This window comes from Suricata suricatta, chromosome 12 (assembly GCF_006229205.1).
Source record: "Suricata suricatta isolate VVHF042 chromosome 12, meerkat_22Aug2017_6uvM2_HiC, whole genome shotgun sequence".
NCBI classification, from domain to species: domain Eukaryota; kingdom Metazoa; phylum Chordata; class Mammalia; order Carnivora; family Herpestidae; genus Suricata; species Suricata suricatta.
In genome coordinates, this window is record NC_043711.1 from 92,054,701 (window position 1) to 92,067,401 (window position 12,701).

General features: G+C 41.2%; 1 protein-coding gene across 1 annotated transcript; it reads left to right on the forward strand.

Moving 5' to 3' along the window:
- Nucleotides 1–4,586: 4,586 nt before the first annotated feature.
- On the forward strand, nucleotides 4,587–7,219 carry LOC115275438 (kunitz-type serine protease inhibitor PPTI-like). Its single transcript, XM_029919204.1, has 4 exons — nucleotides 4,587–4,750; nucleotides 5,325–5,333; nucleotides 6,111–6,279; nucleotides 6,888–7,219. Exons 1-4 carry the CDS (start codon nucleotides 4,624–4,626, stop codon nucleotides 6,910–6,912), a joined length of 330 nt encoding a protein of 109 aa, XP_029775064.1. The 5' UTR covers nucleotides 4,587–4,623; the 3' UTR covers nucleotides 6,913–7,219.
- The last annotated feature ends 5,482 nt before the right edge of the window (nucleotides 7,220–12,701 follow it).

Here is a 12,701-nt window from a genome sequence, read left to right on the forward strand (position 1 = left end):
ATACTTTGAGATCATAAAAGCCATATATGAAAGAACCACCACTAATATCATCCTCAATGGGGGAAAACTGGGGGCTTTCCCTCGCTGGTCAGGAACAAAACAGGGATGTCCACTCTTGCTACTGTTATTTGACAGAGTATTGGAAGTCTTAGCCTCAGCAATCAGACAACAGAAAGAAATGAAAGACATCCAAATCAGCCAGGAGGAGGTCAAACTTTCACTCTTCACATATGACATGATCCTCTATATGGAAAACCCAAAAGATTCCACCAAAAAACTGCTAGAACTGATCCATGAATTCAGCAAAATCCCAGGATATAAAACCAATGCACAGAAATCAGTTGCATTCCTATGCACCAATAATGGAGCAACAGAGAGAGAGAGATCAAGGAATTGATCGCATTTATAATTGCACCAAAAATCATAAAATACCTAGGAATAAATCTAGCTAAAGAAGTAAAAAAAAAAATCTATACACTGAAAACTATAAAAAGCTTATAAGAGAAATTGAAGAAGACCCAAAAAATGGAAAAATATGTCATTTAACAAATATTGTTAAAATGTCAATACTACCCAAAGCAATCTACATATTCAATGCAATACCTATCAAAATGACACCAGCGTTCTTCACAGAGCTAGAACAATCTTAAAGTTTGTATGGAACCTGAAAAGATCCTAAATAGCCAAAACAATCTTTAAAAAGAAAACCACAACTTCACAATTCCAACTTCAAGCTGTATTACAAAGCTGTAACTATCAAGACAGTTTGTATTGACATAAAAACAGACACTCAGATCAACAGAACAGAATCAAAAACCCAGAAATGGAGTCACAAATGTATGACCAACTAATCTTTGACAAAGCAGGAAAGAATATCCAATGGAATAAAGAGAGTCTCTTCAGCAAGCAGTACTGGGACACTGGACAGCAACACGCAGAACAATGAACCTGGACCACTTTCTTACACTGTATACAAAAATAAACTCAAAATGGATGAAAGACCTAAACATAAGACAAGAAGGCATCAAAATCCTCGAGGAGAAAGCAAACAACAACTTCTTTGACCTTGACTGCAGCAACTTCTTACTCAACATGTCTCCAGAGGCAAGGGAAACAAAAGCAAAAATGAACTGTTGGGATCTCATGAAAATAAAAAACTTCTGCACAGCAAAGGAAACAATCAGCAAAACTGAAAGGCAACCGACAGAATGGGAGAAGATATTTGCAAACGGCATATCAGATAAAGGGTTAGTATCCAAAATCTATAAAGAACTTACAAAACTCAACACCCAAAAAACAAATAATCCAGTGAAGAAATGGGCAAAAGACATGAATAGACACTTCTCCAAAGAAGACATCCAGATGGCCAACTGACACATGAATAAATGCTCAACAGCATTCATCATCAATACAAACCCAAACCACATGAGATACCACCTCACACCTGTCAGAATGGCTAACATTAACAACTCAGGCAACAACAGATGTTGGCGAGAATGCAGAGAAAGATCTCTTTTGCTCTGCTGGTGGGAATGCAAACTGGTGCAGCCACTATGGAAAACAGTGTGGAGGTTCCTCAAAAAATTAAAAATAGAGCTACCCATGACCCAGGAATTGCACTACTAGGTATTTATCCAAAGGATACAGGTGTGCTGTTTCGAAGGGGGACATGCACCCCAATGTCTATAGCAGTGCTATCAACAATAGCCAAAGTATGGAAAGAGCCCAAATGTCTATCAATGGATAAATGGATAAAGAAGATGTGGTACATATATACAGTGGAATATTACTGAGGCAATCAAAAAGAATGAAATCTTGCCATTTGCAACTACGTGGATGGAACTAGAGAGTATTATGCTAAGCCAAATTAGTCAGTCAGAGAAAGATAAATATCATATGACTTCACTCATATGAGGACTTTAAGACACAGAACAGATGAACATAGGGAAGGGAAGCAAAAACAATATGAAAACAGGGAGGGGACAAAACATAAGAGACTCTTAAATAGGGAGAACAAACAGAGGGTTGGTTACTAGAGAGGATGTGGGAGGAGGGGTGGGCTAAATGGTAAGGACCATTAAGGAATCTTCTCCTGAAATCATTGTTGCACTATAGGCTAACTAACTTGGATATAAATTTTAAAAATAAATTTAAAAACTTAATTAAAAATATAAAAAAGATCTCTTATGGTTTACCTCCCTGTCTGTTTTTCTTATTTTTCCTTCCCTTCCCCCTATGTTCATCTGTTGTTTCCTTTTCTTAATGTTTATTTATTTTTGAGACAGACACAAAGCACAAGTGGGGGAAGGGGCAGAGACAGAAAGTGATACAGAATCCAGGCTCTGAGCCATCAGCACAAAGCCCGACACAGGGCTTGAACCCATGAGCCGCAAGATCATGACCTGAGCCAAGTCGGACACTCAACCAATAAGCCACCCAGGCACCCCTGTTGTGTTTCTTAAATTCCACATATGAATGAAATCATGTGATATTTATCTTTCTCTGACTTACTTGATTAAGCATAATACACTCTACAAATCTTTTACATCTTTGGTTAGGTTTGTTCCTTAGAGATAGGCTTCTAAGCATACAGGGAAAACTGGAGATTGGGTGGAAGGACTGAGGAGAGGAGTAACTCTTCGCTTTCTTTAATTCAATAAGGAAAATGATGGGATAGATATAGATAGTCCCCTACTCCCAATGGTTCAATTTTACGATCTTCCGACTTTACAATGGTGCAATACCAATGCACGTTCAGTAGAAGACAGATTTTGAATTTTGATCTTTCTCCTGCAGCACTAACCATATATGTTGCATGGCTCTCTTGTGATTCTAGGCTGCAGCCACAAGCCCACTCCCTGTTGGCCACCGCGGTCCCCTGATCAATAACCCACACATTTGCAACTACTGTGCACCCATACAACCATTCGTCTTTCCACTTTCAGTACAGCATTCAAAAAACTGTGAGATATTAAACATTTTATTATTTTAAAAAATTTTATGTCTTTAATTATTTTTGAGAGACAGAGAGAGAGAGCATGAGCAGGGGAGGGTCAGCGAGAGAGGGAGACACAGAATCCAAAGCAGGCTCCAGGCTCTGAGCTGTCAGCACAGAGCCCAATGCGGGACTCAAACCCACAAACCATGAGATCATGACCTGAGCCAAAGCCGGCCACTTAACCGACTGAGCCACTCAGACGTCCTGAACACTTGATGGTGGAGGGCACTTGAGGGGAAGAGCACTGGGCGTTGTATGGAAAACAATTTGACAATAAAATATTTAAAAAAAAAAAGAATAAAAAAAGAATAAAAAAAAAATAAAAAAATAAAAAAGGCTTTAATTTAGATGATTTTGCCCAACTGTAAGCTAACGTAAGTGTTCTGAGTACATTTAAGGTTGGTTAAGCTAAGCTATGATGTTTGGTAGGTTAGATGTACTAAATGTTCGATTTATGGTATCTTTGACTTACAATGGGTTTATCGGGACATATTAAGTTCAGAAAGATCTGTTCCATTTTGTTTTCTATAATTTTTACATTTTTTTATGTTTTTTATTTTTTATTTTTGAGAGACAGAGAGAGACAGCATGAGCAGGGGAGGAGAGAGAGAGGGAGACACAGAATCTGAAGCGAGGCTCCAGGCTCTGAGCTAGCTGTCAGCACAGAGCCCGACGCGGGGCTCAAACCCATGAAACGTGAGATCATGACCTGAGCTGAAGCGGACGCTTAACCGACTGAACCACCCAGGCACCCCTGTATTCTATAATTTTTTAATATTTTTACGAGAACAGTTTAAAAGACAGAAAATTGTCCACCAGTGTTTGGTAGAACCCAGTGTAACCATCTCACCTATAAAGTCAGCATACTTCAATTTCATGCATGTTTATTAATGAATTTGGGCATTTTGCTGTATATTGAGTCAGCTTGAGTAATTTCATCTCATGGAGATTTTTATGCTTTTAACCATAAAAATATGCAAACTATTTCCAGTAAACTTTTCATCTCCCCCATGTTTGAGTTCTATCCTTTTCACATTCCTATTATTGAAAACATTTATTTCTTCTCTGCCTTTCTTGGTCATTCTTCCCAAAGTTTTGTCTATTTTAATGATGCTTTTAAAGTACAAGTTTTTAATTTTATTTGACAATTTTTTTGCCTTTTCTCAACTACTCATTAATTTCAGCTACTATCTTCATCAATATCCTGTCAATTTCTTTACATTTCTTTTGCTGTTTTTGTTCCATTTTCTTAGGTTCAAGCCTACATTAACTTACTTTCAAATTTTTACATTCATATATTAAAGCACTGATAATTTATTTACAACTGTTCATTATAGAAATGCTGGTGCCCTGAACCCTAGATATGAGGAAGAGAGTAGGGGCACTGAGGCTCCCTGTGGAGCTGTGACAAACTATGGCCTTGGACGCTGCATGGTTGGGTACCCAAGCACTTAGTGTTCTGCTCACTAGGCTGATTCTGAATGCACCAGAACCCTGCCCAGTCTTGGGCCCTGGGAAGATGAAATCAGAGAGATGGGTTCAACTCCTCCCAAGAGAAGCAGCTCCACCCCCAAGATATAATTTCAGCCCAGTCCTGGACTCTCCTATCTGCTATCTACAACACCATGAAGCCTGAACGGATCCTCTTTTCTCTGTATCTCCTCATCTTGTCCATGCCCCTGCAGACACTTTCAGGCGTCCTATTTCCTATACGTCTCAGAAAACAATTGTGTGAAAGTGGACATCTTGGAGGTAAGGCAAAACAGGAAGGACATCCCAGGAGGACCCTGTAAAGGTGAAGACAGTCTAGGCAGCCTAGGTGATAAGCAAGAATTAAGTCCTGCTTTTATCCTACACCATATGGCCCGAGAGCATCTAGTTCCAGAAGTTTCATTCACTTCTGTTTATGAATTGGAAAAGGAGGAAGACAGAAAATAAAATCAGGTTGTTTCCAAGGGATTTTAGTGGAAGAGGAGGGGGATTATGAAAATTGGATTAATGTAAGGAGTGCCCAGAAAACCTCATTATTGGTGTGTGTGTGCATATTAGATGGATTTTAATTCTACTTAATGCATATATACAGGACAACTCTGCACTCCACAGATCCAGAAAAGCAAAGGCCACCATTCACACACTTAAGGCACACACATCTACTTATCATGATGAACACGTGTAGAATACTCACGTATTCATGAGTAACTAAGGCAAATTCCAAGTTGCAGGTGAGGGCTGTAGTTGGACTTCGGAAGATTGACATTAACTCATTCTTTGTCTCCAACATGGCCATCAATGTTCCTGCTCTGACCACCCACCTCCATGGTGTCAGTGAGGCCAGGTGAGTCTGCATAGTAGGTAAAAGAGGGGACTTAGATGGGAGAGGACACAGATACTGGTGGAGGAAAGGAAGATCTTTTGCAAATTAAGCATTTTAAGCCTATCCTTCAGGAGTAGATGTAGACTGACAAAGGCCTTTTTAGCTTGTGTTTGCAGAGACTCTGTAAAAGTAAAATAAGGGCTCTGACCTATGGCCTTGGGGGAGCAGAAGACATGTTTATTTCCAATGCCATGGGAAAGCCTGTGGAGAATCAGGAAATGGGATATATTTAATATGAAATTCTGTGATAGAGGACAGAAGCCTCAGATCTTTCTTGCTTTCTGCTCTATGGTAGTTGAGCTACCTTATTGTCTTCCAATTATCTGAGTCACTGACCCAGGGCATAGGCTAGAATCATTGCCCCATATCAAATATACAGTAATATTTATGCTGAAGGAACTCTCCCAATGAAAAAGCATCAGGTAGATTCACATGGGCTGATGACCATCAATCATCTGAGTCCATGAGGAAAAGAATGTCCAGTTGGCAGTAGAAAACCTGGGGTGCCCGTGTGGCTCAGTTGGTTAAGCATTGGACTTTGGCTCAGGTCATGATCTCATAGTTCACAAATTCGAGCCCCATTTAGGGCTCTGTGCTGATAGCTTGGAGCTGGAGGCTGCTTTGGATTCTGTGTCTCTATCTCTCTCTGCCCCTCCCCCTCAAAGATAAATAAACATTAAAACATTTAAAAAGAGATAAAAAGAAAAGAAAACCTGACTCTGGGATTCTTATGCCCAGAAATCTGCAACTATCCTCCGGTATTCGGCACCTGTAAGTCATTTCACACCAGATTCTACTACAACACCTTGACGTTTTTGTGTGAGCCCTTCGTCTTCTCTGGCTGTGGAGGCAACAGAAACAACTTTAAACATAAATATGTCTGTGAAAATTTTTGTATTCCTGAAAGGTAAGTCTCTCAGCTCCTCACCCCACCCCTCAATGATACTAGAAACTGATTTTTCAGGAAAAAGCAACTAAGAGGCCAGGGGAAATTGAGCAATGGGACGAGATTATACCTGGGCTGGGGATGATCAGTCACAGGCACAAATTTCAAGGTCTCAGGTCATTTAGTCCAACAAAACTCTTTTGAAATTGTGAAAATCAAAGCCCAGAGAGGCTAAGAACTTCCCAGGTTCATTCAAAAAGACGTGGAGACAGACACCCAAGTTCTCCACCCAACAATTCACTGCTACCATGATCGCTTCAGGTCTTTAAGACCCTATCCAACCCCTATTTTTGCACAGTTAAAAAGGGAAGTAGTGAGAATAGGCAGAGTAGTTCAGTATCTATAGTTAATGGCTACAAAAGAGCCTTAGACTCAAGAGCAGAGACCTTACTTTATTAATTTGGATGTCCTCAGAGTAGAGTACTATATTGGCTCACTAACATTTTGTGGATGCATTATGGATCAGGATGGTATAGGAATTAAAAACAGCTCCCAAGTTCTGCTGAGGTGTAAAGGACCCATTGATTCTACCAAAGGCGCTAATAATCACTACATTTATTTATTAACAGAGACAAAGTCGGTGGAGAAACATGACAGAAGGAAAAACAAGGAAAAAGGAATATTCCTTATGGAAAAGTTTGCCAAAATAATTCTGAAAAAAATTAATTGGACTATTCCTGGAAGATTTTGAATTCAGAATTCTTGCTCATTTCCTTGCCCAGTTTTGCCTTTCATGCTAGATAAAATTTTAACTGAAAACTTCCTGTATGTCAGCCCTGGCCTAAATTCATTCATCTCTCCCATCCTAGATTATTCCAATGTAAATTACTGATGACCTCTCTGAAGATACCAACCTACCCATGTAATGAGTTCATCTATATAAAGACAATTATTGTTAATATCTCCAGGGATATTCTGTATGTTGTCACTGACCAGTGGATTTCCACATAAGTGGCACTAAAATAATCATCATTAAATTATTTCGTCTGCCCCCATCAATGAACATTCAACCCTCAACAAAGCTCATATTCAAGGGAAATAGCTCCAGTGCCCCATGTGCCAGCAAAATAGAAATCATGACTTAACACTTGGAAGCTGCAAATCTTGAACCAAGCTGAATTCTATAATCAGAGTATGGAGGGTCATTCCCCTTTGCCCTGACAGCTCTCACAGTCTCATCAAGGACCCAGCCTCACAAAGGAGTCCAGTGATATGAGCAGCCTAGGCCAATATTCTAAGGATCATAAACAGGGGGAGGAGGGGCACTGTAGCCCAGGGTAAATCCATATATGAGCATGCAAAGCCAGTCCCAACAATGACAACCCTTGCCTCTGGACTTGGGGCACAGCCTTGGAGACATCGTGGGGATTGGCAGAAAGCATAGGTTAAAGATGTCAGTCACCCTAGCCCTTCACCCAGGAACTGCTCCTGTGTAAAAAAGGGACAACTGGAAAACGTAGCTTCTGGGTATTGAGCCAAAGTCTAGTAACTCAGACCATTCAGAATCCATAGAAAAACTTCTTTCTAGACATGGCCTCATGGGTGTGACCTATCTGGTGCACATTCATGGATTCTGAAGATTTTCCACCCTCTGACTCTTGTGAAACAGTTTCACATAAACTAGACTCGAGTGTAATTTTTTTGAAAATCTTTTCAGAACTGTAGTCTAGTATTCCACAGAATTACTCTAAGTAAAGTACTCCCTGAAGACAATTATTATCCAAAGTCTACTGTAGCCTCAGGTTTTCAGATTTCTCCTGGACACTCGAGTGATTGTCCAAGTTTCCTTCTCAGTCCTAAAACTGCCTCTTAGATAGTTTGTGTGTGTTGTCCATGGTGCTGAAGGATGATATTCACAAGTCTCCACAAAGATCAGAAAAAAGGCACAAAGCCATATGACATTTGCAGGCCTTCCTACAGAACTACATACCCAAGAATAATACAGGACATCAACTCATGAGAATTCCAAATGAATTTCACATTAAATTCAAGTGAGATATTTTGAGGAGATGATCACTGATAAAAGGGGGACACAGATGACAACATAAAACAAGGAGTTGGGGTCCACATCAAGGACAGAATGAGAAGATTACAGTCCTGAGTCTGGTCTCTTCCCAAGGTCAACTCTGATCACTAGAGAAACTCGAAGGGTTTGGTTTCTGATTCCAAGAGGCTCCAAATAGAAGGAATTTGTGCAGCAGATCTTGGAATGTGGCACAAGTTTCCCCGTCATTTGAGAGATACTCAGAGCATTCCACCCTCACACCTCACATCTGGGTGCAGAACAGAACCTGGGAGAAGATGGAAAGAAAGGGAGATCCAATGATCATCACAAAGACACTGATCTCTTCCCCCACCTAACCGTCCCTTTCCATCTCCTGTAGGGGAGTAAGTAGATTAGGAGAAAACCTCCAGCTCTCCCTCGGTCTAGCCTTCACTAGGTCTGGCAGATCACTCTCTCCACATGGAGCTCCATATCCAGCGACCTGACGCCAGTCCCACCCTGCCAAGCTCTCCTTATTAGTTCCATCCTTGACCTGGCCGCTTCCAAACCTCATTCGTTCTATCTGCTGTTGCCAGAATAATTATCCTCAAGCACGATTTTTGTTTCTCAGGCCCTTGATCTAAGACACACACTGCCTGTGGTTAAGATTTTAACCAAATAGTCAGGTCTCCCATGTCTGTCCCATATTATTACTGTTTCCGATACTTTCGTCTCAACTTCACGAGTCTTTTTATGAGTAGCATGGACTTTGAGAGAGGAAAGTGACCTAATCCAATTCTGATCTGTCATACATACTGGAACTGAAGGTCTGAAATGTGAGGTGACTTGACAAATGCCCCTATTATTTCACAGTTTCACTTATGTTTTATACCTCGACTCTCAGTTGGGAGCTTCCTTCCATGGATGATGCACTCCTACTTTCTCATTCATCCCACACATTCACTGAGCACCTACTGTAAACCACATACCATATGAGTAATGGGAAAAAGTAGTGAGCAGAGAGGGCCATACCCTATTCTCATGGGAATTGACAATCTAAAGAAGAGACAGGCATTTATCCAATAACCAACAGGTACCTAATGATAAACAGTAATACATTATCTACAAGACATAGGGTGTTATTAGCAGGTGGAGTAGAGGAACTTAACCTATCAATAGATTTAGCAAGTACTTTCTAAAATAAATGATATTTAAGCTGACATCTGAGGCATAATAAGCACAAGGGGGACAAGTGTTCCCATCGGAGGGAACTATATGTGCATATCTTAGGCAGGATAAATCATAACATATTCCAAGAATTGAATGTGCTCCCATAGAGCTGGGGGTACAGTGAAGATATAGAAGTTAGCAGACCCAGGTCACCTGTATGACTTTATACGTCAGGGAAAGAAGTTTAGGTTTATTCAAACTGTGATGAATAAAAATAGAAGGTTTCGGGAGCACTTGGGTGGCTCAATCAGGTGAGCATCAGACTTTTGATTTCTGCGCAAGTCATGATCTCACAGTTTGTGAGTTTGCGCCCCGCATCGGGCTCAGCACTGATAGTGCACAGCCTGCGTGGGAAGCTGAACCAAGCCAGGGATGCTGCTAAACATCATATAATACACAGGACAGTCCCCCGTGACAACACAGAATTACCCAATCTAAAATGATAGTAGAACCAAGGTTGAGAAACCCTCAATTAGGAATCATATTCTTCCCCTCTCAGAGAATCTAAGAAAATGTGAACATCGCTGTCACAGCAGTGCCACCACAACCCAATCCAGATGGCCTTCCTGCTCAGACCCTGTGCTTCTTCCTTGTTGACCCTCCACAGCGCCAGCAGTTCCCAACCATGGTGCCCCAGCTTTCCATGGATCATGTGAGCACCAGTACCCTTTCAGCACCTGTGTTTGCTTGATGTGAGAAGGGAGAGGATTCCTTTTCAGAAATACTAAATAAAAGCTGTGCTGCCTAATTAACAATAGGTTTACAATCTATCGGAAATATGTACGAACTCCCCCCCCCCACAATGGAGTCCCAAACCCTTAGACACTTCACTTCCTGGTTATTCTTCCCCTCTCCATTTCACAAGCTTATTTTCACAGGCTTTGCAATGAGCATGCACCAAAGAAACAAAGGGAGGAGAGACTGAAAGTCTCTGCATCACCTCAGGGAATATATACTTTTTCCAATCAGACTACTTTTTGCCTTATGTAGGCTGAGGCAACATCCCAGTAAGGCTGTAGCCTCTGTAGTACTCAGCCAATGAGGAACCAGGGGAGGGACTTGCGTGCTGGGAAATAAATTGTCTGCTGTAACTGCCCCCAGTGTGCCTGTCCATCAGACACCTGCTCTTGCAAGAATGTTGATTAAAGCCTCCCTTCACTTCGCTCTGAGTCTCCGCATCCCTCCTTTGATAGGGTCATTGGCTTATTTCAATTTTTTAATGTTTATTTATTTTTGAAAGAGAGATACAGCATGAGCAGGGGAGGTACATAGTGAGAGGGAGTCACAGAAACTAAAGCAGGCTCCAGGCTCTGAGCTGTCAGCACAGAGCCCGACATGAGATTATGCTGTGGCCTCAAACCTATGAACTATGAGATCATGTCCTGAGTTGAAGTCAGATGCTTAACTGACTGAGCCACCCAGGCGCCCCATCATTGGGCTTATTTCTAACACGTGAGTTAACCAGTATCTTTCTGTGGCTGGTAACAAAGAACCCTGATCCACAACTACCTAGTCAGATGAAGGCTCCATTCCAGGGAAGGGTTGGCTCACCCAGCTGCTGTGCTAAGCATGCATGTAAAGCTTCAGCAAAGTGATTTGAAAAGTATGGCTTTAAGGAACCTCACTAGAACTTGAAATCAGAAAGCCAGAAATAAGCTATTTTAATTTCAGTCTAAATGTCAGTTTTTCATCAACTTCCTTAAATTGTTCATTATTAGGAGCCCAGTGGTCTGGCCCACTGGTTGGGTATTGAGGCAAACTAGTTTTGAGTTTCAGTGCTAAGAAGGCAGAAGAAAACAAAGGAGAGAAAAGAGACTCGATTGTTACCATCTAGCCTCGGGGGAGAGAATGGTAGAAAAAGAAGCCTATATTCAAAAGACCAAAAAAAAAAAAACTGTTAAAACTGGAAAAATATTAAAAATGGAAAAACATAACCTATAAAATGGAGCACCAAAAATTAAAATCAGTATCCCCATATATCAGGAAACATCCATACCAATCTATCTGAAGCCCAAGAAGTGTTGAGAAAAATAGAGGCTTTGCCATCAAAATACACTTAGTGGTTTACCTGAAGTGAGACGGACAGTAGACACCTCTGAAGCCGCATGGCAAAGGCCATGGGAAACACGGCAAGCAGCCCCTACAGAGTTCCAGGGTCTTGTTAAGGATAAAAAAAAAAAAAATCATAGGGGCCCCTGGGTGGCTCAGCCGGTTAAGCGTCTGGCTTCAGCTCAGGTCATGATCTCACGGTTTGTGGGTTCGAGCCCCGAGTCGGGCTCTGTGCTGACAGCTCAGAGCCTGGAACCTGGTTTGGATTCTGTGTCTCCCTCTCTCTCTGACCCTCCTCTGCTTGCACTGTCTCTCTCTGTCTCTCAAAAACAAATTTTTAAAAAAGCATTAAAAAATAAAAATAAATCATATATATTTAAAGAAACCGAATACTTTAACTATGAAAAATCCTAACTATGACACGCCATTGAGTAACAAAACCTATTACAGAACAAAGACTTCCTTCCCACGTTTGCTACCATATCAACAAGAATATCTAAGGGCAAGGATGGATGGAGGTTCACCAGTGAGCAGTCGGTCACTCTGTGTGAGAGATCCTTTTCTTTGGACTTTTCTGTGTTGTTTGAATATCTCAACAGTAATGACACATCTTTTCCCAAAAAAATAACAAACTGGAAAAGGAGGAGGAGGACTGGGCAGAGGAGAGGGAGAAAAAACAACCCCCCCCCCCAAAAAAAAGATGCATTATCCCATAATCCTACTGAGTGAGGCTCACAGATCCTCAGAGCCAGGAGGGACTTTCACGAATTTCTAATTCAGAGATTACCAACCCGCACCAGCCACCCTTTAGAATCCCCTGATAAGTTGTTTTTTTTTTTTTTAATGGAGCTACTGATAGACAAACAACCAGTTTCTTTCGGCTTGCTCCCTCCTTTGACCAACTGAATCAAACTACCTGGGCTGAAACTTGGGAATCTGCACATGGACAAACCCACTCAAGTAACTGTTCTGAAACCAGCCTCTGGCAACCTCTCACCTGCTTTCTGTCTGTGTGGATCTGCCTCTTCTAGATTTTTCCATTTGAATGGAATCATACCATAGGTGGCCTTTTGTGTCTGGTTTTTTCACTTAGCACAGGGTTTCCAAGGTTCATCCATAC